The sequence below is a fragment of the Talpa occidentalis genome, unplaced genomic scaffold (assembly GCF_014898055.3).
Source record: "Talpa occidentalis isolate TD23 unplaced genomic scaffold, MPIMG_talOcc4v2.1 talOcc4.4, whole genome shotgun sequence".
Classification (NCBI taxonomy): Eukaryota; Metazoa; Chordata; class Mammalia; order Eulipotyphla; family Talpidae; genus Talpa; species Talpa occidentalis.
In genome coordinates, this window is record NW_023604295.1 from 4,895,892 (window position 1) to 4,923,081 (window position 27,190).

Genomic DNA, 27,190 nt, shown 5'->3' on the forward strand with positions numbered 1-27,190 from the left:
TAAACCCCTAATGTCTGCCTGAAGCTTCCCATCCTCAAAGGCACTATTCTCAGACCTTTGAACTGGGAATCACACAGGTTTCCAACTTGTTTCCTTACTTACAGTCCTGCTGCTGGATTTATTTTTAAAAACCATGCACTACAAATCAATACCATCTGGAAGATTCTCAGTGAACTCGGCCTGCTGTGTGCAGTAATTAGCATCCACTTCTCCATGGCTGACAATCATTACACATCTTATTTATCCCGCATCCATTTTCCATTATGCCCTTTCACATGTGTATTCTAGTCAAGCTCAATATATCCCTGTTCCCTGTATATTTCCATCCTATGCATCTTTCAAGGCTGTAACAAAAATGTCCCTCCTGAGTTTTCCACTTCAGCCCTCCCCATTTCCAGGCAAAGTAATCTCTCCTTCTGGGCTTTATGGACTGTGCCTTTGGTGATGCACATGAACTTCTAATTGGTAATGGACACAAGTCTTAGACTACAAGTTCATGAAGGGCAGTATTCAATTCACTTATGACTCTTCTGTGTGTGGTCCCAAAAGACAATTACTCATTTGGCAGAGTCTTATAGCTAGAAGAACACTAAGTATTGGGCGAAAAAACAGCAGGCACCCCCATACAAACTTTAAAAACAAAATAAAACTTGATGGTATGCATTCCATACCATAAATCTTTTTTTTTTTTGGGTCATAATCTTCCTATGGTTGTAACTTGGAGAAGCGTTAACTAACACCGAATACCCATCCTGTTCACTGTTCACAATCTGGGCATTATTTGCCCACCACACAGTAATAGACACTCACTTCTTTTTGTAGGTTTTTTCATAAGTGGGATGCACCAAATCTTCATCTTCAGGTTCTTCTGGAACATCACAATTTCTAGTCAAAAAATCACATGGAAATAAATGTCACCAGCGCCTGCTCATATATCCTGAACAGTACTTTCTGCCTTTCCAAAAAGGGCACTACCAACTAGATGGTACCTGAACTGTGGGTCAGGGTTATTGAAGCAATACCATTTTTCTGGAAGTTGATCTATCCCATCTGGTAACTTTCGCCACTTTAGACAGGAATCACATTGAACCCATGTCTGATCAGGACTTTTCCTGTTAACAAAATAACAAAGCGTTAGCATGGAAAGTTGGAACTAAGCATCTCATCAGATTTTTTTATATAATTTGTATCACAAAATGCTTCCTATTATTTAATCCTATCCCTGAAAACTTCTGTTGAGCAATTTAAGTTTTAAAAACCATTTGGTTAACTTCAAAGGTTAACAGTGATAGACCCATTTAAAACAAAGTATTTTATAGAGCATGCCATTAAATTTGTTCTGGTAGCAAAAACTGAAATTATTATAAATGCCTTGCTCTGCAATTTATACTGTCAGCATATGCAATGTCAAATCTAGTATCTTTTATTTTCTTAATTATAGAAAATAGATGAGTTGTATTACTGTAATTTAAGCCAATTTAATTTTATTAAATTTAATCTCTATTATATAGCATATCTCTCAGTAACTAAAATTTGTATGTTTTTGGTTTATAAAATGCTGTTATCTTCTTACCTTTGAGAATTAGTGACCCTATTAACAGTTTATGTAGAATCATTTTCCTAAAACTTTACTTGAATGCCAATAACTTTTTAAATCAGTTAAAAAAAAAAGATGTATAGGGCCTCCCCTGGTGGCACAGCGGTTGAGCGCTGGGTTGCGAGGCTGCCTGCAGCCTCTGCAGCGCCAGTTCGATCCCTGGCCCTCGGCGAGGGTCCCACAAAAAAACAAAAAAATAAAACAACAACAACAACAACAAAAAAAACCCAAATGTGTAAAATTTCAAACAATTCAGACATTCACAAAATAAATACAGATTTATATCTTCAATTATGACTGCCAATTTTAAAAATCCTGGCAATAGTTTTCTATGATTACAGAAGTCTGCATGTATATATGTATACTTTAACAAACAGTACAATGCCGGATCTGCCATCTTCAAGGAATCACTAGTCATCTTCAACACAAGGCAAGGAGAGAGGCACCCGCCCTATGTTTCCATGCCTTTTAGAAAAAGTGGAGTTGTTCGTCGGCCCACATCCACAAGAATCCAAAAGAAAGGTGATATTGTGGATGCCAAAGGATGGGCACTATTCACAAAGGAAGACCCCACAAATGTTACCATGACAACACAGGAGTATCTACAATGTTACCCAGCATGCAGTTGGCATTGTTGTAAACAAGTCAAAGGCAAAATTCTTGCCAAGAGAATTAATATTGTGTTCAGCATATGAAGCACTCTAAGAGCTGAGATCATTTCCTGAAATGTGTCAAAGAAAATGATCAGAAAAAAATGAAGTCAAAGCAAAGGTACTTGGGTTCCACTGAAGTGCCAGCCTGATCCCTCCAAAGACCCTCTCTGTGTAAGAACCCATGGAAAGAGCCTGAGCTGCTAGAACCCATTCCCTATGAAGTCATGGCTGATAGGGGTGGAAAAAATAAAGCCCTCGGACTATTAAAAAAAATACAATGGGAAATTCATTCCCTGACATGCATCTCTTAATTTTTCATCCTATATCCTGGACACCTTTCTATCAGTAGTTACTATTCATTCAGCATTGTTACTACATGCTATGTGTTACTGAGTACTTGTCAGGCATCATTTAATTCTTGTAACTCTAAAACTCTAAAAGTTAAGTGTTATTAATGTTCCTATTTTACACATGCAAAAATGGAAGTTTATAAAAGGCTAACTTTAGTAGTGAACTTAATGTAGTACATGCAGAAGTCTATAATGATGTACATCTGAAACACATATAACATGAGATGTTACTTCAATAAACTATAAGTTCAAAAATATGTGCATGTAGGCCTCCCTGGTGGCACAAGGGGTTAAGCACAGCACTGTGAAGCTATCCGAAGCTACTGCAGCACGGCACATGTTCGATCCCCAGCCGGCCAGGGAGCTGACCCACATGGCGCAGCAGACCTCTCCTGTCTCCCCACTGCTCCCCACAGCAGTGTATTTCAGTCAGTCTGCCTGTTCTGTTCCCCGCTCTTCTCTGGGTGAAATCCTCTCACCCCCCCCCAACACTTCTGGCCTGTACCCCAGTTTTCATATGCATAAATAAATAAATCTTTTAAAAAAATGATTTAACATGAAACATATAGGTATGTAAATGCTATTTCACTACAACATTTGGGATTTCTAAACATAAAGAAATCAAAACTATAATTTTGATTTACTTTAATCACTGTAAATTCCAGTGATTAGAGAGATGAAAATTTTTCTTATATTATTAGTTAACATAATTACAATTCCAGGGCCAAGCCTGGGCAGCAATCAAATCACTAGCTGCAGATACAAAGTACATTATTAGTGCTCAAACTTTAGGTTATATAATTAATCATGGTGCTTATTAAAATGCAAATTGTCCTATATTATCTAAAGAAATTCTGATTTCCTAGGTCCAGGTAGAATTCATGAATGTACATTTCAGAAAACTCTGATTCAATTGATCTATACTTTGATAATCACTTGACAGACAAACTCTAGTAGTTTCAAGTGGTGAGAATATTTGTCTCTGTTCTTTTTTGGCAAATGACCACAGTTCAATTTGGAATAGTTCTTGGAACAACTGCTATGGATTACATAAATTACTCAGTTTCCCAAAATTAGATAAAAATTTGACAAATTCAGGGAGAAAGGTCATAACAGGGAAGGGAAGAACACAGAGTATGGTGATGGTTCATGGGTGCTGCGGTGGTAGGAGAATTATTGGGACTATACCTAAGAGGAGAAATCAAATATTGTACAAAAATGAACAATGATATAAAAAATAAAAATAAATAAATAGCAGTATCACCAAAAAAACCCAAAAAAACCATTTCATGAATCTTTTGTGCGTATTGTATCTACAAACACACACACACACACACACACACACACTCATTCATTTTACAGTGTGTTCATTCAAGTTATAGAATTTATTCCTTACTATGGGTTAGTCAAAAGTTTGTAAACACCTTTACAATCATAATACCCTCTAATATCACATCTTGATATCAGGAGGGGTTGATGCATTTTTAATGTACTTACTGTATATCTTCAACTGGCAAACTGAGAGGATATTCTGAATTTTTCTTCACTTTCATCTCATTCCAGTAATCGTTCAGCTTTTCCCCAAGCGCTGCTATTGTAAGCCTTGAACAAGTAAATTATAAAATCAATCCAAGAAAAAAAAAAATAAAAATTAAATGGCTGTCAGACAGAACAACAGCAGTAACAACCTAGTAAAGGTCCCATGGATACTGTGGGGGAGGGCAGGGATAGCACAACTGTGGAGAGGGGGTGGGGGAGTTTGGATGACTCCAAAGTCACAGTTAACAAGGCAGATTTAAAGACATGATGACACTCAGTAAGGACGGACAACAGAACCAGGAGATCTAGGAAGTAATACACGAAGCGCTAGCACCACTTTGGATACTCTGTTACAAAGTGTGTAGACCAATTACTGGAAGAACCATAGACTCAAATTTCAACTCTAAGCTTCAGTTCAAATTAGAACTCAAATTTATGGTTTATAAAAGCTACCATCACCAGCAAAATAGCTTCTGCCCCACAATTGAGACTTCCACTTCTCCCACACTAAGAAATTAATAAAAAGCATGGACCTCCCTGGTGGCACAACAGGTTGAGACACAACCTATGAAGCTGTCCACAAGTTCAATCCCCAGCCAGGGAGCAACCCACATGGCACAGCAGACCTCTCCTGACTTGCCCAATGCTCCCCTCAGCAGCGTATTTCAGTCAGTCTGCCTGTTCTGCTCCCTACTCCATCTCTGGTGAACCCTCTCACCCCTCCACGCTTCTGGTCTGCACCCCAGCTATTATATGCATAAATATTTTTAAAAAAATAAATTAATAAAAAGCAAATGGATGGGATCTATTGAGATAAATAAAACTAAGCCCACAACAATGAGTTAAGCATCTACTGTGCCAGGAACTGTGTTCACAAGATAAAGTCAGTGTAACATTCTAAATTTAAAATAAAGCTTTTTAAAAACCAAGACTTCAGGACACCCTACTGAATGGCAGAAAATATTCGCATACTATACACATCTGACAAGGATTGACATCAAATATCTACAAAGAACTCATACAATTCAACGAAAAGAAAATAACCCAATCATAAAATGGGCAGAAGAGCTAAACAGGAACTTCTCCAAAGAAGACAGGCACATGAAACATTGTTCATTACCATTTATCATCAGGAAAATACAAATCAAAACCACAATGAGATACCACCCCACATGGGTAAAAATGACCCACATCAAAAAGATCACAAACCAATGCTGGAGATGGTGGGGAATGACACTTGTGGTGGGAATGCAGACTGTTACAGCTCCTATTGGAAAGCAGTATGGAGGTTTCTCAAAAAATTAAAAATGGATCTGCCATAAGACCCAGCAATCCCACTCCTAAGTATCTACAAAAACTTTAATTCAAAAGGAAACTTGCACTGCCGCCATGTACTGAAGCATTATTTACAATGGCCAAGCTATGGAAAGAACTTAAGTGCCCAAAACAGATGAGTGAATAAAGTGTGGTATACATACAAAATGGAATATTACTCTGCAATCAAAAAAGATGCCATCTGGGCCTGCCTGGTGGCGCAAGGGGTTAAGACGCAAACTATGAAGCAGTCTGCAGCCACTGCAGCATGAGTTCGATTCCTGGCCAGGGAGCTGACCCACATGGTACAGCAGACCTCTCCTGACTCCCTGCTGCTCCCCTCAGCAGTGTATTTCAGTTGATCCGCCTGTTATGTTCCCCACTCTGTCTGTGGTGAATCCTTTCATCTCCCCATACCTCTGGCCTGTACCCCAGTTCTTGTATGCATAAATAAAAAAAATCTTAAAAAAAAAAAAGATGCCATTTGTGGCAACATGACTAGAGCTGGAAGGGATTATACTAAGTAAAATAAGGCAGAAGGAGAGAGATAAATGCCAGGTGGTGTCACTTATATGTGGAATATAGAGAAAACAAAGGGTCAGAGACACACTTTAAAACCAGCCCCTGAAAGCTGACCACAGAACTGAGGTCTCCCCAGGGGAAGCAGGAGTGGAAGAGAGGCGAGAATTGGGTAGAGAGCGCACACTAGACTATGGTGGAGGGCTATGGATATGGTGGGTGCATTAATGTGCACTACACCTGAAGGTGGAGATATTATACTTCCAATATACTAACAGTGATAGAAGCCAATGGTACTTCAATTAAAAAAAATTTAATAAAAATGAACAAAAAATAATTATAGATCTGCACAGTGGGGTATGAAATTGATATCATTTGGTCTTATCAGGAAAAAAGAAGACGCTAAAAGGTCTTAGTTAAGAACTTGCCAAATTAATGTCAAAGGTACCTTTTTCGAGAATGTCATCTTCTGACAATTATACAAAAAACATAGCTATTCCTATACATGTAACCTTAAAGCTTAAGTGAGCAAATCAATTACCATTAAAAGCTCTCAGAACTTTCTGTATACTTAGCATTGTCATCTACAGAAAACATTTTATTCCTTCTTCCCAACCCTTGTAACTTTCATTTTTTTTTTTTTAAGATTTATTTTTTATTTATTTATGCATACAAGACCTGGGGTGTAGACCAGAGGTGAGGGGGGAGAGGGGTGAGAGGATTCACCAGAGACACAGTGAACAGGCAGATCTACTGAAATGCATTGCTGAGGGGAGCAGCGGGGAGACAGGAGAGGTCTGCTACACCATGTGGGTCAGCTCCATGGCCCGGAATGAACTCATGCTGCAGTAGCTGGAGATAGCCTCACAACGCTAAGACTTTAACCCCTGCACCACCAGGGAAGCCCATAATTTTCATTTCTTTTTCGTACCTATTATCCTGGTTATTTCCTCAAGATGAATAGTGAATAGCTGATCCCATCTCATTCTTCCTCTTAACTTGAAACTTTAAATAATTTCCCATTACAGAATGATAGCTGCTGTTTCTGTAAATACTCCTTCACTATACTATGTCCTTTGATTAATAGTTTTGTACACATTCCTTTTTTCTTTTTTAAATAAATTTTATTTTTATATTCCCCATATAATTGCAACCCCCTTATTTTGACCCCAATATCTCCCCTCCCCACCCCCCACCCCCCCATTCCTTTTTACTTGAATCACAAATCAATGTTACAATTTATCAAGTGCTTTGATCATATGAAAAGAACCTCAAGATTTTTCTTTTCTAAAAATCAACATGATGAAGTACACTGATCTTTTAAATATTAAAACCACCTCTGCCAACTTAGAATACAGTCTACTTTGTTTGAATGCATTACCCTTTTTTTCATGTCACTGGCTGGTACTTCCAGTTATTTTAATTAGATTTTTATATCTTGATCAAAAGATTGACATAAACTTTCATTCTTGTAAGATATTCAAGAGTTCACTACCAAAACTATGCAGCCTCATAAAACCTTTAAAGGGGTTGTGTAAGAATGGTGCCAGTTCTTCCTTAAATATTCAAATTTAAAATGTGGGAACTGTTCTGAAAAGTGCTTCGCCTCCAAAGGAATGTATGCACACAATCTAAAATGGTGTAAAGTTGTCCATGCTATCCCGTTGGTGTCTCTCTGTTTGTAGATCTGTAGGAATGCCCTCCTTTTCATTTCTGATATTTATCATTCCCATTTTCTTCTTTTCCCCCTTGCTTATAGGATCTCACCAGTTGCTTATAGGATCCATTACTCGAGTAAATCTCATCAGTAAACAGACTCTGGGCTATTTGATCGAGCCAGTTACTAATTTGTCATCTCTCAGCACCCACTCAATATTCCTTGCTCAATTCTGTGAAAGCTTGAGCCTGAATTATTTATCCTTTGTCAGTCTGAGGAATTTAAAGTAGGTTAATGGGACAATAAACCTGAAAGGTGACAGCAGTTGAGACACTCGTCCTTCAGGTACTGGTGCTCTATCGTTCACCTCTGGCTGAGCCCAGTGGCCTCCCAGCAGAGCTTCAGTTGTGCTTCGGCCATCTGCTGTCCAGCAGCCCATGACCACCAGCAAGAGACAGTTCCAGTGTGGCCATAGCCTTGGGCAAAAACATGTCTCCTCTACAGAACAGCTACACCCCACTAACAACAGTAGGCCTCATCTACAGACCAGCACTAGTCTGTTTCTTGCCATGGCAGGTAGCTAGTTCCTGGGTTTATTGCGACCTGTACAAAAATATCTGAACCTCCAATTTCAGGAATGGGGTGAGGGGAGCCCTCTCCTAGCTACTTTATTGTCTACTCTCTTTCAATGAAGAAGTAACAGCTGCCCTTGGTATATGCTGACTCTGGATATCCACTCTCTCGTTTTACCCTTGCAGAAATCACCTCCTACAATTCTAGTTAACCACTCCTTTTATTAAATTATCCCTGTTTAGGGGGCCTTCCTGGTGGCACAAGGGGTTGAGTCTCAGCACTATGAAGCTATCAGCAGCCACTGCAGCACAAGTTTGATACCCAGGCAGGGAGCTAATCACATGGCACGGCAGACCTCTCCTGTCTCACGTGCTGCTCTCCTCAGCAGTGTATTTCAGTAGATCTGCCTGTTTTGCTCCCCACTCTGTTTCTGGTGACTCCTCTCACCTTCCCTTCAACCATCTCTGGCCTGTACCCAGCTCTTGTATGCATAAATCTTTTTTTTTAAAGATATGCATAAATAAATCTTTTCTTTTAATAGATTTATTTATTCATGCATACAAGAACCGGGGTACATGCCAGATGCACGGGAGGGTAGGAGGATTCACCAGAGACAGAGCAGGGAGCAGAACAGGCAGACTGACTGAAATACACTGCTGAAGGGAGCAGCGGGCAAGACAGGAGAGGTCTGCCACGTCATGTGGGATTCTCACCGGCCAGGATCACACCGGCGCTGCAGAGGCTGTGGACAGCTTCACAGTGCTGCACTCAAACGCCTGCGCCACCAGGGTAGGCCCTAAAATAAATATTTAAAAAAAAAAATTATCCCTGTTTAAGTAACAGATTTGAACTCTGAATGAGACACTGATTTTCTCTGTTGTGTATGTTTCCTAATTCTCTGATTTTGCTCTTATATTTGCTCATTTAATTTTCTATTTCATTTGCTTTTTTGAGGAAGGGATTTAAGTTTTCACACATATTTATACAACGTTGGCCTTCTATTTCATACTATATGTTCATTAGGACAACTGTTTGTGCTTCTTAATGATAGGTAAAATTGATGGTCACGTTTATTCTAAGGCTTCTATCTACTCCTAAAGATAACTGAGTATTTCGGGGCCTCCCTGGTGGCACAGGGGTTAAAGTTTCAGCACTATGAAGCTATCGCCAGCCACTGTGGCATGAGTTCAATCCCAGCCAGGGAGCTGACACACATGGCGCAGCAGACCTCTCCTGTCTTGCCCAGTGCTCCCCTCAACAATGTATTTCAGTAGATCTGCCTGTTCATTGTGTCTCCAGTGAATCCTCTCAACCTCCCCCCCCCTCCCCGCTACACCTCTGGCCTATACCCCAGCTCTTATATGCATAAATAAATAAAATAAATCCTTTAAAAAAAAAGATAACTGAGTAGTTCTAAGGTACATATAACTATATTTTCTTGAAGTTCCTAACTAAGCACAGAGTGTCAGGATTTTATGATTTTTTTTTTTAAAGATTTATTTATTTATTTATGCATTTATGCAAGCACTGGGTACAGTCAGAAGCGCGGGAGGGTGAGAGAATTCACCAGAGCCAGAGCGGGGAGCAGAGCAGGCAGAAGGACCGAAGCACACTGCTGAGGGGAGCAGCGGGCGGCAGGAGAGGTCTGCGAGCCATGTGGGACCCTCGCCCGATGGCCGGAAATTGAACCGGTGCTGCAGAGGCTGCGGGCAGCCCCGCAACCCAGCACTCAACCGCCGCGCCACGGGGGAGGCCCAGGATTTTATGATTATACCAAAAATGATACCAAGAAAGCAAGAACAAGTTGTGTCTTGAAGAACCTTAGAAAGACCCAGCCGGTAAAGACAGGGGACATTATATTCTACTTGTGATGGAGCCAAAACTGTGAGGGACAGTCGTCCTAATGAGCATATATTATGGAACAGAAGGTGTAAGAATACATGTTTTTTTTTTTTTTTTTTTTTTTTTTTTTTACAATCCTCTAACCTACCTATTATCTATATGACAGAAAGACTATTCAGCTTAGAAAAATGTTAGGAAAATATTCAAATAGACTGTAAAAAGGTAGCAATTTAAATAGGTAACATACCTGTACTCATTAGTGTAGTCGAAATCTTGTTTATTGTGAGTTGGGTGTAGGAAATTACACTCTATAATTCCAACTACTCCTACACCCATGTTGTTTGCCTGAAAAAATGAAATTGGAGTTTTAAAAGTCTAAGACATGATGCTTGAAGTAATTACTCTTACACAGAGGTTTTTATAATTTGTATGAAACATTTTCCTGTACTTTATTTCACATGATTCTCAAGAGTTTTAGATTAAATTAAAAAGCACTTTAAATTAAATTAAAAAGATGATTTACTTTTCTGGAAGTTAATTCCTACACATATAATATTCTTTCCTTAAAACCATTTCCACCGCTGTCAGATAGCTGTTTAGGCAATTATCACTACCCTCAATTTTATATAAATAAAATCCTACCTCTACTGGAATGCGGTTTCTTAGTAGAAACCACAACTAACTCATTTATATAACCATAGTGACTAGCAAAGGCTCTGGCACATAATGTTCCTTAAGTTTAATAGTTAAAAATCAAAGCTGTTTACTCAGTTACTCAGGTAATTGAATAAAAACCTAGGTCATTTAAAGTTTTTTTTTTTTTTAAACCCTCTGGTTAATATGTTTAATTCAAAGTATGTCATATTACTATTATCACTTGTGTATTTTGTTCAGTTTACTTCTAAATACTAAGAATAAAATATATAACTTATAAAAGGAATATTTTCATAAACACATCCATCGATAAAAACAACACATCTAATCATAATCCTGCTCTATTAAAAACCATCAATTGTTCCTCCTCTGATACCATTTTCAAACCACAGTCACTTAAATTTGTAGTTTCTGTTCAACTTTTTCCAGCCTCATCTTTCTGCTTCTTTCCTATTACTCTACTCCCCATGTACTGTACAGTCCAGCACAAGGAATTCCTCCCTGGACACAGCCATTCCTTCAGAGGCCCCTTCCCCTTCTTTGCCCATCTTCTTCCCTGGACAGACCTGACAGCCTTCCAACACACTGATGTCAGCTGAGACTTTTCCTGGTTACCACTTTCTCCAAGAAGCCTTTAAGAATGTACATCCCCCCAAAACTGACCTCTGAGAATATGCTCTTTTATCACCTTTTTCCACTGAGCATCCATCTAGCACGGCAAATCATACTGGGTATCTGACACCTATTTAATAAATGCTTGCTGAATCCATAAAATGCAAATACTAGGTGCACTCCATTATCTGGTAAAGAATACAATAAAAGTTGGCTACAATAAAAGCCAATTTTTACAAGGTCAAGTCTAACCAGAAATTATACACCATGCAAATTCAACTGAAGTGGGAAAGTGGGCTATATCTTAAATCAGATTCATAACTGATTATAAAAAACTACACTTTACAAATACCAGATGGTTTCACTTATAGAAAGAATACAGGAGAAGCAAATAAGGAATCAGGAAAAAATAGTACTAACAATAAACAAAAAAACCAAAATTAACAGGCAACTATAAATCAGAGCCATTCTGCAGGGGAGGGAGAGGCAGAGTGCGGGGGACTACGGTGATGGTGCATGGCTGAACTAGCAATAGGAATTTTATGGGGACTCCACCTGAGAGGAAAAAAAGCAAACATTGTACAAAAATGAACAATGTAAAATACATATAGATAGATAAATTTAATTAAAAAAATTACATTCCAGAACAGATGTTTCTTTTAAACCCCAAAGCACTTGAGAAAAAAAGGCTATTACTAAAAATGCATTTCCAATTACCAGTGACATTCAGTAACTTTAATTATAGAATACTTCTGGTAAACATTGCTTTTCTAACTGTAATGAAAATCAACATTTTAAATCAAAGTTACTTATACTTCATATCAAGGTTGTCAGATTTGGGGGTTTATTTTCTGGCTGAAATTAGTAATGGCAAAGATAGGCCCAACAACTCACTGCTGGAAAAATGCTGTATTCTGGGCTCATACCATGTAAACTACGCAAAATGTTATTAACCCCAGTTGAATGAAATTCAAGATAAACCCACATTATTCTAGTGTGTAGAGCTTGCATAATTCCACAAGAACCACAGAATAAGATGATAGAAAATGAAAAAAACTGGAAAACAAATATGCCTAGACTTAAAATCTTTAACGAAGCTGATTTTCTGAACTGATCACTGAATTATTAACATACACACATCAAAAAAACTTTTCTATGATGACATGTAAATGACAGATTGACATGGTGAGAAACAACCAACAAATGCAGCCCTTTAGGGAGGTTATTTTATATATATAAGAATTAACTCAAGAAAAGTAAATCACCATCAAATACTGTTTTTCAGATAATTTGAGTCGGCCACCTTCATTGCAGCATGAAATGATCACAAGTTCAAATACAAAAGCAGTCAAAAGAACAGTACCTGTGTCTGACTGAGATCCACACTTACTGTCAGGCAATAACAACAGGCAAGTTACTTAACAACAAGCAAGTGATTTAACTTATTAGTCCTAAAGTTCTCATCTATGAAATAGAAATAAGATATCTGTCTCCCCATTGAATATTTAGGATCAAAAAGAGAAAACAGTGTTTTAAGTTAAAATGCCATGCCAGTGTTATTAAAATCATAATTAATTAAATATTAATTAAAATCATGACTTTTAAGTCATTAGACAAAAAGCAGTGAAACTGTCATATGTGACCCAACAACACATGATTCTAACTTTCATAAAAGATAGCCATTGTCATATATACAGCTTACCCTTAACTGACATCCAACTTTTTCATAAGCTTTGATGAGTCTATTTTTGTGATACATCATTATCCCATAATGATCTTTATTTCTGCAGTTGAATCCAAAGGTAATCCTCACTGTTTTAGTCTTCAAAAGTTAAGGAAAATTCTGAATACATCATCTCAATCCCTTCAAATCATCCTTTCCATTTCTTAGTTACTGAGTCAAAAAATGCATTAAAAAGGGCCTCCCTGGTGATGCAAGATGCAACCTATGAAGCTATTCGCAGCCACTGCCACACAAGTTTGATCCCCGGCCAGGGAGCTACCCACATGGTACAGCAGACCTCTCCTGACTCGCCCTCTGCTCCCCTCAGCAGTGTATTTAGGTTGATTTGCCTGTTCTGTTCCCCACTCTGTCTCTGGTGAATCCTCTCACCACCCCATATCTCTGGGCTGTACCCCAGTTCTTGTATGCATAAATAAATAAATCTTGGGCCTCCCCGGTGGCGCAGAGGTTGAGCGCTGGGTTGCGAAGCTGCCCGTGGCCTCTGTGGCGCCGGTTCGATCCCCGGCTGCTCCCCGGCCACCAGAGGAGGGTCCCGCATGGCACGCAGACCTCTCCTGCCGCCCGCTGCTCCCCTCAGCAGTGTACTTCGGTCCTTCTGCCTGCTCTGCTCCCCGCTCTGGCTCTGGTGAATTCTCTCACCCTCCCGCGCTTCTGACTGTACCCAGTGCATGTATAAACAAACAAACAAACAAATAAATAAAACATGCCTCTATTAAAAAAAAATTTATAAAAATAAATAAATAAATCTTTAAAAAATGCATTAAAAATGGCAAAGGCAGAGAGGATTAGAATCCATGCTGGGATAAAAGGAGAAAGGAGGAGGTAGACACATTTGACATATCTCTATATGGCATCAAGAAAAGGAAAGTAAAGGATACTAAAAATTTTGGTCGATAAACATCACGTTCAATGTAGGCAAGACTCTTCGAAACTAGTTGTGTTTTCACTTTCTGTCCACGTAAGATGATCTGCATTCTTGGCTTTAGATATAATATACTGCAGTAAGCCTGCAAAGACACACAACAATAGCTGTCCTTTCCAAGTAATTATCTACAAATTGTTCAACATTAATCATGGATTTAAAAACTACCACCTCATTTTGATAAAAGACCCATCAACTTTTCAATAAAATATGGACTATAATGTTATATTAGTTAATACCGGATTACTTTTTCTCAAAAATAAACTGACACTCTAGTCAATAAAAATGATCTGAAGAAAACAATCTATTGACCTCTATAGATGTTGATGTGTTCAGAGGAAAAAGTTATAAAACAGCATTTGTGATAGGCTCTCATTGTAATTTTTTTAAAAAGATGTACATATGTATAAGAAAGGACCATATTTCCTAACTCTTCTATCAAGCACATAACTGCTATTAAAACTTATAAGCAACAATAAACTAAATTAAGGCAAAAAAAAAAAAAACCTAGCAAAATCTAATACAAATAAAATGATTACCATAAGCTTGAAAGGGAAATGTTTAAATAAGGCACCAATACTCAAGACACAATTAACACTTTTCAAAACTGAGCTGTGCCAGTCAGCAGACACCTAAGCGTGCTTCAACAGATGGAAGTTTAAATATCCACAATCTTGACGAGACTTTATGTCCTGAAACATTTTAAAAGATGCTTTTCTTTACCTGACTTCAAGCTATCAAAAAACTCTGAAAGAAATGAATATGTGGGTTCAACACCAAAGAAAAATTTGAATATTTTTTTCGTGACTCCTAATTTTAAAATTAGTGACAAGCTTGCTATCAATTTATAAATTCATTAATGATATTTCAGAACATTTTACTTGGTCGTATACTAAAACCACATCATCTGTTCAAGCTGCTTGTTTCATACTTGAGTAAAATTTCCTTAACACATGGGTATATATCAAGGAATACCAACAACTGCCATTGTAATTGCTAGGGTTTCAGAAAAGTTATAGGGTAAATTTGTAAATGACAAATGGATCCTCAGCGTGGAGTTAGAGTAATTTTAGCTCAAGAAGTAAAAAGAAAAGTTAGTATTAGGTGCCTTATCATAGTGACTGGCTTAATAGTCTTGTATTATATCAACATTGTTAACAAGAAGATAATAACTTCAATTTCAATGTTAAAAACATACCCATTTCTAAGGCCATATCTCAGTTTTATCAGAAAATGATGTTAGCAAACATTATCTATATAGCCTATATTTAATTTATTGCTTTAGGATGTCAATTAAGGTTACTATATGTATAGGCATGTGTGTGGATTCTAGAATATTTGAAATTAAAGAAGACACTCTAATATGGTATTTTTGGCTGAATAAATCGCTCTGGAGGATAGGGAATATACTGACTCTAGTATCCCCAATTCAAAGTCATTTAGCCACATACTGAAAGAACTACAAGTGCCATCAGACCGGATGACATCACAAAGAAAAACTACCACCGTGTTTGTGAAAAGCTGAGGAAGTTGATTCATGTTGGAGACACCTGCATTTAGAGATAACTGGCAGCATGCACGACACAGAGCACAGTGATCCACAATGGAGGGTCACAGCAGCTGACATAATTTTCATTATTTGGTATTTTTATCTCATTTCAACAGAGAGCGAATACATACCCTCAGGGAATAGTCACTCTCAGGGGCAATCTGGTCTATCCTTTCCTGCTTCTTGTAGCCTTTCTTCCCTGTTGTCTCATCTAAATCTTCAGGAATTCTGATGTCATATTTATCTTTATCAAAATCAAACTCTGTTGCATTTTTGGAGCTGTAAAAATTTTTTGAAAGAAGCAAATTTTAACATCACAGCAAGATAAGCAAATACCATTAATTACCAAAACACACTTGCTAGGCATCATGGCGGGTAAGGGACAAGGGAAAGAAAGAAAAGCAATCCAGGAAGAGGCAGAGAAAGCGTATCCACTCACACGGTGCTGGTGGGAATGTGAAATGGCAGTGGCAGAGTCACTGGAAAAACACTCTAGCAATTTCTTGAAAATCTAAACATGCAACTACCACATGACCTAACAATTATACTTCCAGGCATTTATCCTAAAAAAGTAAGGACTGGGCCTCCCTGGTGGCGCAAGGGATTAAGTCTCAGCACATGAAGCTATCTGCAGTGACGGTAGCAAGAGTTCAATCCCAGGCCAGGGAGCTGACCCACATGGCACAGCAGACTTCTCCTGTCTTGCCTGCTGCTCCCCTCAGCGGCGTATTTCCCCGGTCTGCCTGTTCTGCTCCCCACTCTGTCTCTGGTGAATCCTCTCACCCCACCCCAGCCCCCCGCACTTGCATGCATAAATAAAAATCTAAAAAAAAAAAAAAAGTTTGTAGCTTTATTTTTTTTTTTTTTTTTATAGAGGCGTGCTTTATTTATTTGTTTGCTGGTTTCTTTGTTTGTTTTGTTTATACATGCACTGGGTACAGTCAGAAGCGCGGGAGGGCGAGAGAATTCACCAGAGCCAGAGCGGGGAGCAGAGCAGGCAGAAGGACCGAAGTACACTGCTGAGGGGAGCAGCGGGCGGCAGGAGAGGTCTGCGCGCCATGTGGGACCCTCCTCCGGTGGCCGGGGAGCAGCCGGGGATCGAACCGGCGCCGCAGAGGCCGCGCGCAGCCTCGCAACCCAGCGCTCAACCGCTGCGCCACCGGGGAGGCCCTGTAGCTTTATTTTTAATAGCCATGAACTGTATACAACCCAGGTATCCTTTAAGAGGTAAGTGGGTGTATACACACTGTGGCCTGTGCATTCAATGCAATGCTACTCAACACAGAAAAGGAAACAAACTACTTGACACATCCAAGAGCCTGGAGGACTCTCCAGAGAATTAGGCTGAATGAAAAAAGTCAATCCCCAGAGGTTTCACACTGTATGATTCCAATTATATAACATTTTCAAATGACAAAGCTACAGAAATGGAGGTGTGGTGGTAGAGGCTGCAGGGATTAGGGAAGCGGGGCAATGGATATAAAAGGGGTGACATGAGGGATACTGTGGTGATGAAAACATCCCGCGTCAGGAAGCAGGAATGCCGGCAGCAACAGCTCTTTTTACTGTGTTCCATTGGGAGGAACTCGGTAAAGGCCCCCAAGCTCTACTACTACTTATAAGTGCACATGATTCTGTAAGAATCTCAAAAAACAAAAAGAGAAATTGGGGGAAAATGGAAAGGGTCAGGAAGCTAAGCAAGAAAATAAAAAGGGAACTCAAAAGAGGTCAAAAAAAGCACAAATAGGCCTCCCCCGTGGCGCAGCGGTTGAGCGCTGGGTTGCGAGGCTGCCCGCAGCCTCTGCGGCGCCGGTTCGATCCCCGGCTGCTCCCCGGCCACCGGAGGAGGGTCCCACATGGCGTGCAGACCTCTCCTGCCACCCGCTGCTCCCCTCAGCAGTGTGCTTCGGTCCTTCTGCCTGTTCTGCTCCCCGCTCTGGCTCTGGTGAATTCTCTCACCCTCCCGCGCCTCTGACTGTACCCAGTGCATGTATAAACAAAAACAAACAAACAAACAAATAAATAAATAAAAACATGCCTCTATTAAAAAAAAAAAGCACAAATATTTCAGGCTTAGCCCTATTTGTGCTTTATTGGTGTGATTCACTATGTCTGATCTCTCAATATTATACACTCATCATCATTTTTAAAGCTTTCACTCACAAGTGATTTTTATCCTCATAAGGACAAAGGACTAAAAATTTTTAGCAACACATGAATTTCCTCTATATTCCTTTTCTTAGCAGGTGCTAGTTCATGCTTAGTTTAAATAATGGAGACAAGATTCCTGGAGCTTACACTGGGGCCTGCTAGCTGGGCTTTTATCTTCGCCTTTCTTTTTTTGGCAAGTTTTTTGAGAAGAGGTAAATAACAGAGGGAAAGTAGTGGGTTAAAAGGGAGTGGATGGCAGGGCTAATATATTTATTTTCAATAATATGAAATTATCTCAAAGTGGCCTCAACAGTAACATTTGGAAAAGACAAATCACAAAATATGCTGAAAAAATGAGTACCTTTCAATGTAACAAAGAATGAATGTAACGAAACCATTCCAGTACAGACACTTTGCTTCCCAAACTGAACCACCAACTGAGTCTACATTTACCTTCTAAGATTCCAAATGATGATCCTTGTCCCCTTCTTACCCATGATAGCATCAAGTTCTGCCAGTAGTTGCTGTTCCGTAGAAAAGAGAGAATGTTCCAGAATTGCAGCAAGGCTTGCTTTTGATTCTGTTAAATTAATCATCTGTCGTATAACCTAAGTTAAAGACTTAACCAACAACATAATTCAGAATTAAAATATGGAGATCAACACAAACGTAAGCAACAGAAAACTACTTCCTAAATTATTTTCTAAGTTTTAAAATGGCAGTTTGATTTCAAATGAACACCAAGAAGAATGAAGTATGAGCAAATTTATTATTATTCCTAACTGATGTAATGGTTTCCAATATTGAATGTTTCCACAGAAGACATTTTCTTAAAGGTATCTTGCTTTTCGTGGTCACGAGTGAACATTTCAAGCCAGACCACAAATCTTATTAGACAACAGTGAGACTGAAATAAAGAGGAGAGCTATGGAAGCTTAACAAAACACGACAACTCAAAGTTAAGAATTTCCACAGCAGGGGCCTCCCCTGGTGGCGCAGCAGTTGAGTGCTGGGCTGCGATCCCTGGCCGTCGGACAAGGGTCCCAAATGGCACAACAGACCTCTCCTGCCGCCCGCTGCTCCCCTCAGCAGTGTGCTTTGGTCCTTCTGCCTGTTCTATTCCCCGCTGTGGCTCTGGTGAATTCTCTCACCCTCCCATGCTTCTGACTGTACCCAGTGCTTCTATAAATAAATAAATAAATAAATCTTAAAAAAAAAAATTTCCACAGCATACTTACAACAGAGAACAGAAAGGAACACAGTGTCAAGGATAGAATAAAGACAATGAATAGAAACAGGAGCTAGAATGGAAAAACCAAGAATTTGGAGGAGGACAAAAGGATGGAAAGGCTCAGAGTATTTCTTCAGTTTCTATTCCAAAATCAAAAGGATATGGTGTTTGTTGAATGCCACTATTGGGACAATAACATGTTCTGCTTTTATGACTTCCAAGTATGTCTGAGACAAGAAGCCCACGCTCATGCTTTCTCCATTTTTGGTAAAAACAATCGCATCTTTACCCAAACGCATAGAACCGGACTTGAAGCCATTCCCATACAACCCAACTGGGACGCGACCATTCATGGTGACTTTGTCACTGAAGCCAAAGCTAAAAAGAAAAGAAAGATTTTTATAATAATTAAATCATCTTTTTATAAAATTCACAAACTGAAGTACCAAATAAAAAGCCTGGATTTGACTGCGGGCCTCACCCTTGGTCACGGTTTAATCTTGGGTAAATTATCTAGGCATGTTTCCCTGTCTCCCAATGAAGGGAAATAGAGCTGCATCGCAGAGACGTAGGGGGATACACACACACTGCAACAGGAACTGGCTGCTGGCACATATGACCGGGCTATCATCTGATTCTGTCTCATGAACTCCCTCCTTGAGTTTTGATGCTTCTCGGTTCTCAGCAAGCCCACCGTAGTGTGACTTACTGATGGGGTCACCCGACCTCCTGGCAGCATGAAGAGGATGTGGAGGATGGTAGAAAGGCCTCTACAGCCAAATTCCCTCTCTACCCTGTACCTACACAATGTCTTCATTCCCACTGAGGCTATCTGGCTTCATACTGACATCCCATATGACATCCCATTCTGACAGCCCATTGGACCCGGGGAACCCAAGGCCTTATCACTATTTTATGTCACTTCCTCATCCTCTTAATGAAAAATGACCAAGCCCCCAAGTATTTTATTGGAAATACTGGCTAAAATTAACTTATGCTACAGTATAAATAACTGATTTCAATGTGCCATAACTCCAAAGGAATGGGGGAGTTTTAGGTAAGTTAGATTGGGGGCAAAGTGATGAGAAAGGCAGGGACTGCCTTAAAAGCTACGTGTTGTAGGAAATGATGGAAAGACAAAGAACAGAGCAGCACACTATGGGTCTAGCATTTCATTTCAAAATAAACACTATGGCAACAAGTACGACACATACATTTGAATTAGGCAAAAAGCGCTGATTTTAAGAAATGTGAATATTTTTACATACCTTAGCATTTTATGTAATTTATCTGAAGTCATTCCATTCCCATTATCAGTGAAGGTCAAGCATATATGGTTGTTTATCACTGTTTTGTCAATCCATATCTGCTTAGCATTCACATCAGGATCATAAGCATTATCTGGAACAGAAGTTTTGAAATAAAACTTGTTTTTGCATTTCAAAGAAGAGCAATTAATTAGTTCAGAACAATCGTGTAACAAGCAACAAAATACTACATTTTAAGGAAATTTAAAGTTGAAATGTTTTGGAACTCCCAGAATTTGAAACCATGAAGCTAAGCTGTGGCCGGTGCTATGCCCTTCACTGATCATTACAGAAGTAATTCTTTCCAAAGCCCCCAGTCATTACATAGGGAGCAAAGACTGAAACACTGAAAAGGTTTCACAAGAAGCAGCGCTGCATTAAAGAAATGATCAGCACAGAGAAGTATTCAGCGCAAAGAACCAGCCTGGCTATCTTAGGAGAAATGGAGAACTGGGTGTCAACTAGCACAGTGAGCTGCCATAGACAGAACGCAGCTTGGTTACTGAGCAAGTCAACAAGCACTAACAGTTTCTGCTAAGCTACGCACACAAATGGAGATTTACCTTCTACGGAGTTCTTTAAGTTGTGACTCTTTCAACTTAACCAAAGTTTCTGGTAGCTTCACACTTTTATGACCTCTAAGTACAGCTGCCAATTTAATACTTATTTAACATTCTTACTTCTCTCAGAGTAAGGAGGAGGGAACACAACAAAGAAAAATGAAAAACTTCAATATTAGCAGGAATAAAATCAACTCATAAAAAGTCTAGGATCCATGTGAATATCTTTAACTGACTAAATATATTTCTGGGGTATACGGGATGTCCTTATCAAATAAAAAATGCTTCTCAAGCTATCCTGCCACAAGGCTGCCTATGATTAAAATCATCTCATCTTATTTATTAACTACTTTTGAAAAGATGCTTCATAAAATACAAACTCTAACATGCCACCAAGAGCATTATGACGCTCAGGTGCGCCCGCACTAACTGCAGAAGCAGCATGTATGAAAAGCAATCCCAGGCTGGGGAGCCCCTTTGGCGTCATTAAAGAACAACAACCATCAACAGGTGCCCAGCTATAGCACAGCCACGTCAGGGTTAAAATCGGAAACACACCTGAAAAACATGTTAGCTGGGAGACTAGAAAACTTACACTGAAGATGTCGGGTTTTGGGGTTTCCCAGTCCTTATCTATGGTCATGAAGAAATTCAAAGCCACATCTTTAGCACAAGCAAAAGCAAAATTTATTTAGGGGCGGAATGAAAGTATACCCAAGGAGAGGTCCCAGGCAGGCAGAGTAGAACAACTGCAGGGAAAGGCAAGGGGCTCCTGGCTTGAACAGGGTGCAGGAGACTGCTCACTCCGCCCCTTTCTGGGGTACACTGCACAGGTGCTCCCAGGGTGTTGGCTATTAATCCAGGCAGCAGTTTCTAAGTCACCTCCCCTTCCACTGTGCTCCTGAGGTTTAGTTTTACTAGCCCTAGAAGCAGGTGGGAGTGGGAGTCTGCCTTCCCCCCTTTACAGCTTCTTGTTTTCTTCCACCTTTATCAATCGGCCTGTAGGTGGCAGGGGGAGTTGAGGGGGGAGAGATGGCTACTGCCTTCTTTCCTCTGAGTGTTTCTTGGTCTTCCTGGGCTCCACTAGCTCTGGTAAGTGCTTCCTGGGACCCTGGAATAGCTGGCCATTCAATTTTCTTTAGGCATCACTCTCCCTGCCCTGTCTAGCAAAGAAAAGACGGGTGTGCCAGAGTTCCTTCTTTTCTTTTCTTGAACATTTAAGATAAAACCCTTCTGGGGCCTCCCTGGTGGCACAAGGGGTTAAGACGCAACTTATGAAGCTGTCAGCAGCACTGCAGCATGAGTTCAATCTGCAGCCAGGGAGCTACCCACGTGGAGCAGTAGACCTCTCCTGTCTCCCCGCTGCTCCCCTCAGCAGTGATTTCAGTCAATCTGCCTGTTCTGTTCCCCACTCTGTCTCTGGTGGATCCTCTTACACCCCACACCTCTGGCCTATACCCCAGCTCTTGTATGCATAAATAAATAAATCCTAAAAAAAAAAAAAGAACCATTCCAAGATAAAGAATACTTAAGAATTTCCAGGAACATTAATTTTCCTTTATCTATTTCTCTAATATATGCTCAAATTTTAAAACTTGTGTACAAAAATTTTCTCAAGATAAAAATCATGACCCATAATAGTAATCTGATCACAACCTTGCCTTTTTTCTCATGGTCATTAAAATAGTATTAAAATATAACCCTATAACAAAATATAAATATAATATATAAATATATATTATTTATAACACTATACCTTGATTAAGTCTATCTGTTGGAGAAAATAAAAATCATCACAAATCTAACATAATTCTCCTATGTACTAACCTCAGAGAAATTAATCCACTCTATTTTATACATACTTTTGCACCGTTAAAAAACATAATTCTCATTTTTGCAGGAAAGTTGGACAGTGATCTGAGTAGTTGTTATGCAGGTAACCTTTACTGATGTCATCATTTGATACATTTGTTTATATAAAAAGCATACTTGCGCAGATTTTCAATAAAGTTCTAAATTTCAATTGCAAGCAACAGATTATATATGAAATGTCAACTTACGTACCTATTAATTCAGCAACTGCACTGAACGGCCAAGTGTGACTAGTAGAATTTGTATGTAAAAACTTCGGGCAAAGCTGAAACAAACCAATGATTCATATGAATTAATTCAGGTTTTACCTTTTTTTAAAAAAAGATTTATTTTTTATTTATACAAGAATTGGGGTACAGGCCAGGAGTGGGACGGTGAGAGGATTCACCATAGACAGAGCAGGGAGCAGAAAAGGCAGACGGACTGAAGACACTGCTAAGGGTAGCAGCGGGCAAGACAGGAGAGGTCTGCCGCACTATGTGGATATCCCTGGCCAGCCAGGAATCAAACCCGCGCTGCAGACAGCTCCACAGAGCTGCGCTCAACCTGCTGCGCCACTCTGGAGGCCCCAGGTTTTACCTTTAAGAACAGAAAACAAGAGAATTTTTTGTCCCTGCTAAGAAAGAGACCAAGCAAAAACCACTTAGCCACTTTCTTCAAGATATACCTGGAGATACAACCCAGGAGAAGATTTCTAGAAAACAAGGCTGTGAATCAACTAAATAATTTACTCATACTGTTTCAAAACACTTGCTTCTTTGTGTCCACCAATCCAAACCTATGGTACCATAAATTGCCCAACATCAAAGTTACCCACCAAAACTTTGCAAAACTATGCCAGTTTCTAATCTCCCTGTGAGTCACAACTGAGATTGTGTCAAGTGGGTGTTTCCTCCTTAGTGCCCTGGACTTAATAAACTTAGCACTGCTTATTAATCAACAGGTTTTTCTGCCAGTCTCTTGGAAAGTCAGTATTTTACATTTTATTATTTACCCCATGTTCACTAGAGTTGAACTTGTGGGCAGTGGAGTACTATCCATCTCTAAACCCTTATTTACAGCAAACATTCTTGATTTCCAATGATTTTACATCTGATTTTATTCATGGTAAAACAATATGAATATGTCAATCACCCTAATGCTATAGGGAACTCGCTAAATTCCTGAGTGATGCAGACCAAGGCTTGGAAATTTCATCACGTAGGGAATTTCTCAGACAATGAGGATTTCTTGTGTTCACTTTGAACAGTCTCTTGTACGGGGTAAAAGAGAGGGGGCACTAGGGCTTAACGTGAAGTACCCCCCCAGAAATCTGACGGGAGTATAATCAACAGTGCATCTGCAGTGCTGAGCTGCCGCCACTAGGGGTCAGAAAGAGGCCTGCTTTTTCCCCCCGGCCCACCCTTGATTGTAGACAATCCCCAAATATTTGTTCACCTAAATGAAGGACACAAGTGAGAAATGGTAATCTGGAGAAAGCCAGTCTTCAAGCTGGAGTACATGTAATACAGACTTTCTATGGCATACAACCTAAATATGGTCTATAATTCAGACTTTCTAAAGCTTACATTAGTTTCTAACAAAAACTAACTTCCAGAGATCTTAGTCTTGTACAAGAAGGCTTTTCTCAAACTAAGCTACCTGAGCATGTGCTGTCAGTCATCAGGAAGATCTTCCTGTGCCAGGCCCTCCCCTTGCACAATCCTCAGTCCACCACAGATGAAAGGAGCAGACGCCTCACCCATTCTACATCTTACTAAGGGGCACGGACTTGGGTGTATAAAACATGCGACTATCAAGGGAGAAAAGATTTAACCCATCATATACCCTTAGTATTCTGTTTTTGCGCTAGTTTGTGCTTTTCTGTTCGGCATGAAGTCTGGAGTTAGAAATGGGGTGTTTTGGTCCATGTTTCAATACTCTGACTTTAGATACATGGCAGAGTGTGGTGGTTAGGAATGCCAATTTTCATTTCATGATACCGTCCTATATGCGGACCCCAAATGTATACACAGCGCACATCTGTCTTGAGTAAGAGTCCCAGGGAAGCAAAGCAAAGGCGCAAATGAGAAATAATGAAGCAAATAGCTTCTGGGATATTTATGCTTCATAAGCAATTATTGTCAACAATTTTAAATTTTCATCTCCTGAACATGTCATTAGCTGGAAAGATCAACACCCTCCAACAGTGAAAACAATGTAATTCTTCCCCCTCTGTCCCTCCCCAACACACAGAAAAAGCCTATAGACTGGACGATATTTAACTAGGGGTGTGAAGGTCTTGGGCAAGAAGTTTAACCTTTGTGCTTCAAATTTTGCAATCTGTGAAAATGAGATGTTAATACCAGTTTATCAGGTTAAGAGAATTAATTGACTTAACATTTGTAAATGCTTTAAATCATGTGAAACATAATGTTTTAAAAAAGTTAAGTGTCCCTTTTAAGGGCACAAATGTGCTCATGGAAAAGTCAGCAAAATCCTCAAGGGCCTCAGTAAAAAAGGAATTAAGAATGAAGACTTTAAAACAGAGGTGCAGGGGCCTCCCTGGTGGCACAAAGGGTTAAGATGCAACCTACGCAGCTACCCACAACCACTGCAGCATGAGTTTGATCCTGGTCAGGGAGGTAACCCACATGGCGCAGCAGACCTCTCCTGACTCACCCGCTGCTCCCCTCAGCAGTGTATTTCGGTCAATCAGCCTGTTCTGTTCCCCACTCTGTCTCTGGCAAAACCTCTTACCCCCACCCCAAACACCTCTGGCCTGAACCCCAGTTCCTGTATGCATAAATTTAAAAAATAAAACAGGGGTGCACTGGGAATTGGAGTGGGGTGCTGAACTGGAATACAAAGTCTTTTTAAAGATGTATTTATTTATGCATACAAGAGCTGGGGTACAGGCCAGAGGTGCGGGGGTGAGAGGGGACTCACCAGAGACAGAATGGGGAGCAGAATAGGCAGACTGATCAAAGTACACTGCTGAGGCTAGCAGTGGGCAAGTCAGGAGAGGTCTGTCGCACCATGTGGGTAGCTCCCTGGCCGGCCGGGGAATCAAACTCGCACTGCAGTGGCTGCAGACAGCTTAAGTTGTGTCTTATTCCCTTGCGTCACCAGGGAGGCCCCAAAGTTTTGGTTTTAATGGTGACTCAGGGATAGGAGATAACAGAAAAGCAGGTATTTGGAAGTAACTGTGCCACAGCCCTCCCCCCTCCCCCCCAATAAGAGTGGGAAGTGGGAGGGGACTCTGCCTAATAGAAAGCTTTTCTATTTTAGTTTGGACTCTAGGTCAATAAAAAAATGAAATGTAAAGTTCTGTAAAAATAAGCAAGCCTTTACCTAGGGTTAAGCATTAATTTATATAGCCAGTCTTCATTGTGGGGTGACAGCCCCCACCAAACAACATACGATTCCTCCATGTCATTATTTGAAGAGTATTTTAGTACAACACAATCTAATAATATTCAAGAAAGCAATCCACCAGAAGAAAATGTCAGCAGAAGAGATCTAGTCATGTTAGACATATACCCCAGTATTAAGAATCTCCTGAAATAACCACACATTTAAAAAGGACCCCCTCCCCCAAAAGTGAGATGCCGTGAAGACAACAGTTTTTTTTTACAAAAAGATTTGTTTTATTTATTTATATTACAAGAACTGGTGTGGGAGGAGGGGGGAGTGAAAGGATTCACCAGAGACAGAGCGGGGGACAGAACAGGCAGACTGAAACACACTGCTGAGGGGAGCAGCGGGCGAGACAGCAGAGGTCTGCCCCACCATGAGGGTAGCTCCCTGGCCGGGGACCGAACTCTTGCTGCACTGGCTGGCCAAAGTTTCATAGTGCTGAGACTTAACCCCTGTGCCACCAGGGGTGTGATTTTTTTTTTTAAGCAACAAAATCAACACTCACAAATTTTACAAATCATTTATTTAAATATAAAACTATTAAAACTTAGACGCCTCTACTACTCAAATGATAGTAGACTTAATGGTCAGCAGTTTGCAAACTAGAAAGCTGACTAGTGATAACTGAACCGACAGCCCAAAAGCACTAAATCTGAAGCCTGTAAAAGACGGGAAACCAACAAGAGCTGGGGATCTTGGCAGAGCCTCAGAGGGACTTAGAAATTAGATTTTTGTGCCTTTGAAGTCCAAGGTTCTAGGATTTTGTTTGAAAACAAAACAAACTGAAAATCTTTTTAAAAAGCAATAAATCATTTCCTCTCCCACTTCCCCCACCCCCAGCCTCCTTCTACTCAGAGTGGTCCTGACACTGCCCCGAGGATCCAGCACAAGACTGGGGTCTGTGCCCTGGAGAAATTGGTGATGGCAGGCTCAGGGACAGCTGCCAACAGGTGGGTTAAAATGAGCTAACAGCCGAGAAATAAAACCTCTCAAAATGATTTTCCACAAGGGTGCAGTGACCATTCCATGGGGCGAAAGACAATCTTTTCAACAAATAGTGCTGAAAACCTAGATATCCAAAAGCAAAAGAATGAAATCGCACCCTTAAATTAACATAAAAAATTTAACTCAAAATAGAACTGCTA

General features: G+C 40.0%; 1 protein-coding gene across 3 annotated transcripts in view; it reads right to left on the bottom strand.

Annotated features, from left to right (window-relative positions):
• Positions 1-27,190, bottom strand: part of MORC3 (MORC family CW-type zinc finger 3) — a 42,362-nt gene that overhangs the window by 9,859 nt on the left and 5,313 nt on the right. For all 3 annotated transcript variants that reach the window (XM_054700285.1, XM_037524963.2, XM_037524964.2), the window contains exons 2-12: positions 22,839-22,911; positions 20,176-20,308; positions 19,071-19,285; positions 18,130-18,277; positions 15,657-15,804; positions 13,933-14,061; positions 13,013-13,132; positions 10,292-10,389; positions 4,098-4,202; positions 990-1,112; positions 811-885 (exon numbers count right to left, since the gene is read on the bottom strand). In XM_054700285.1, coding sequence (XP_054556260.1) covers positions 811-885; positions 990-1,112; positions 4,098-4,202; positions 10,292-10,389; positions 13,013-13,132; positions 13,933-14,061; positions 15,657-15,804; positions 18,130-18,277; positions 19,071-19,285; positions 20,176-20,308; positions 22,839-22,911 — 1,367 coding nt within the window. The remainder of the gene's footprint in view (positions 1-810; positions 886-989; positions 1,113-4,097; positions 4,203-10,291; positions 10,390-13,012; positions 13,133-13,932; positions 14,062-15,656; positions 15,805-18,129; positions 18,278-19,070; positions 19,286-20,175; positions 20,309-22,838; positions 22,912-27,190) is intronic.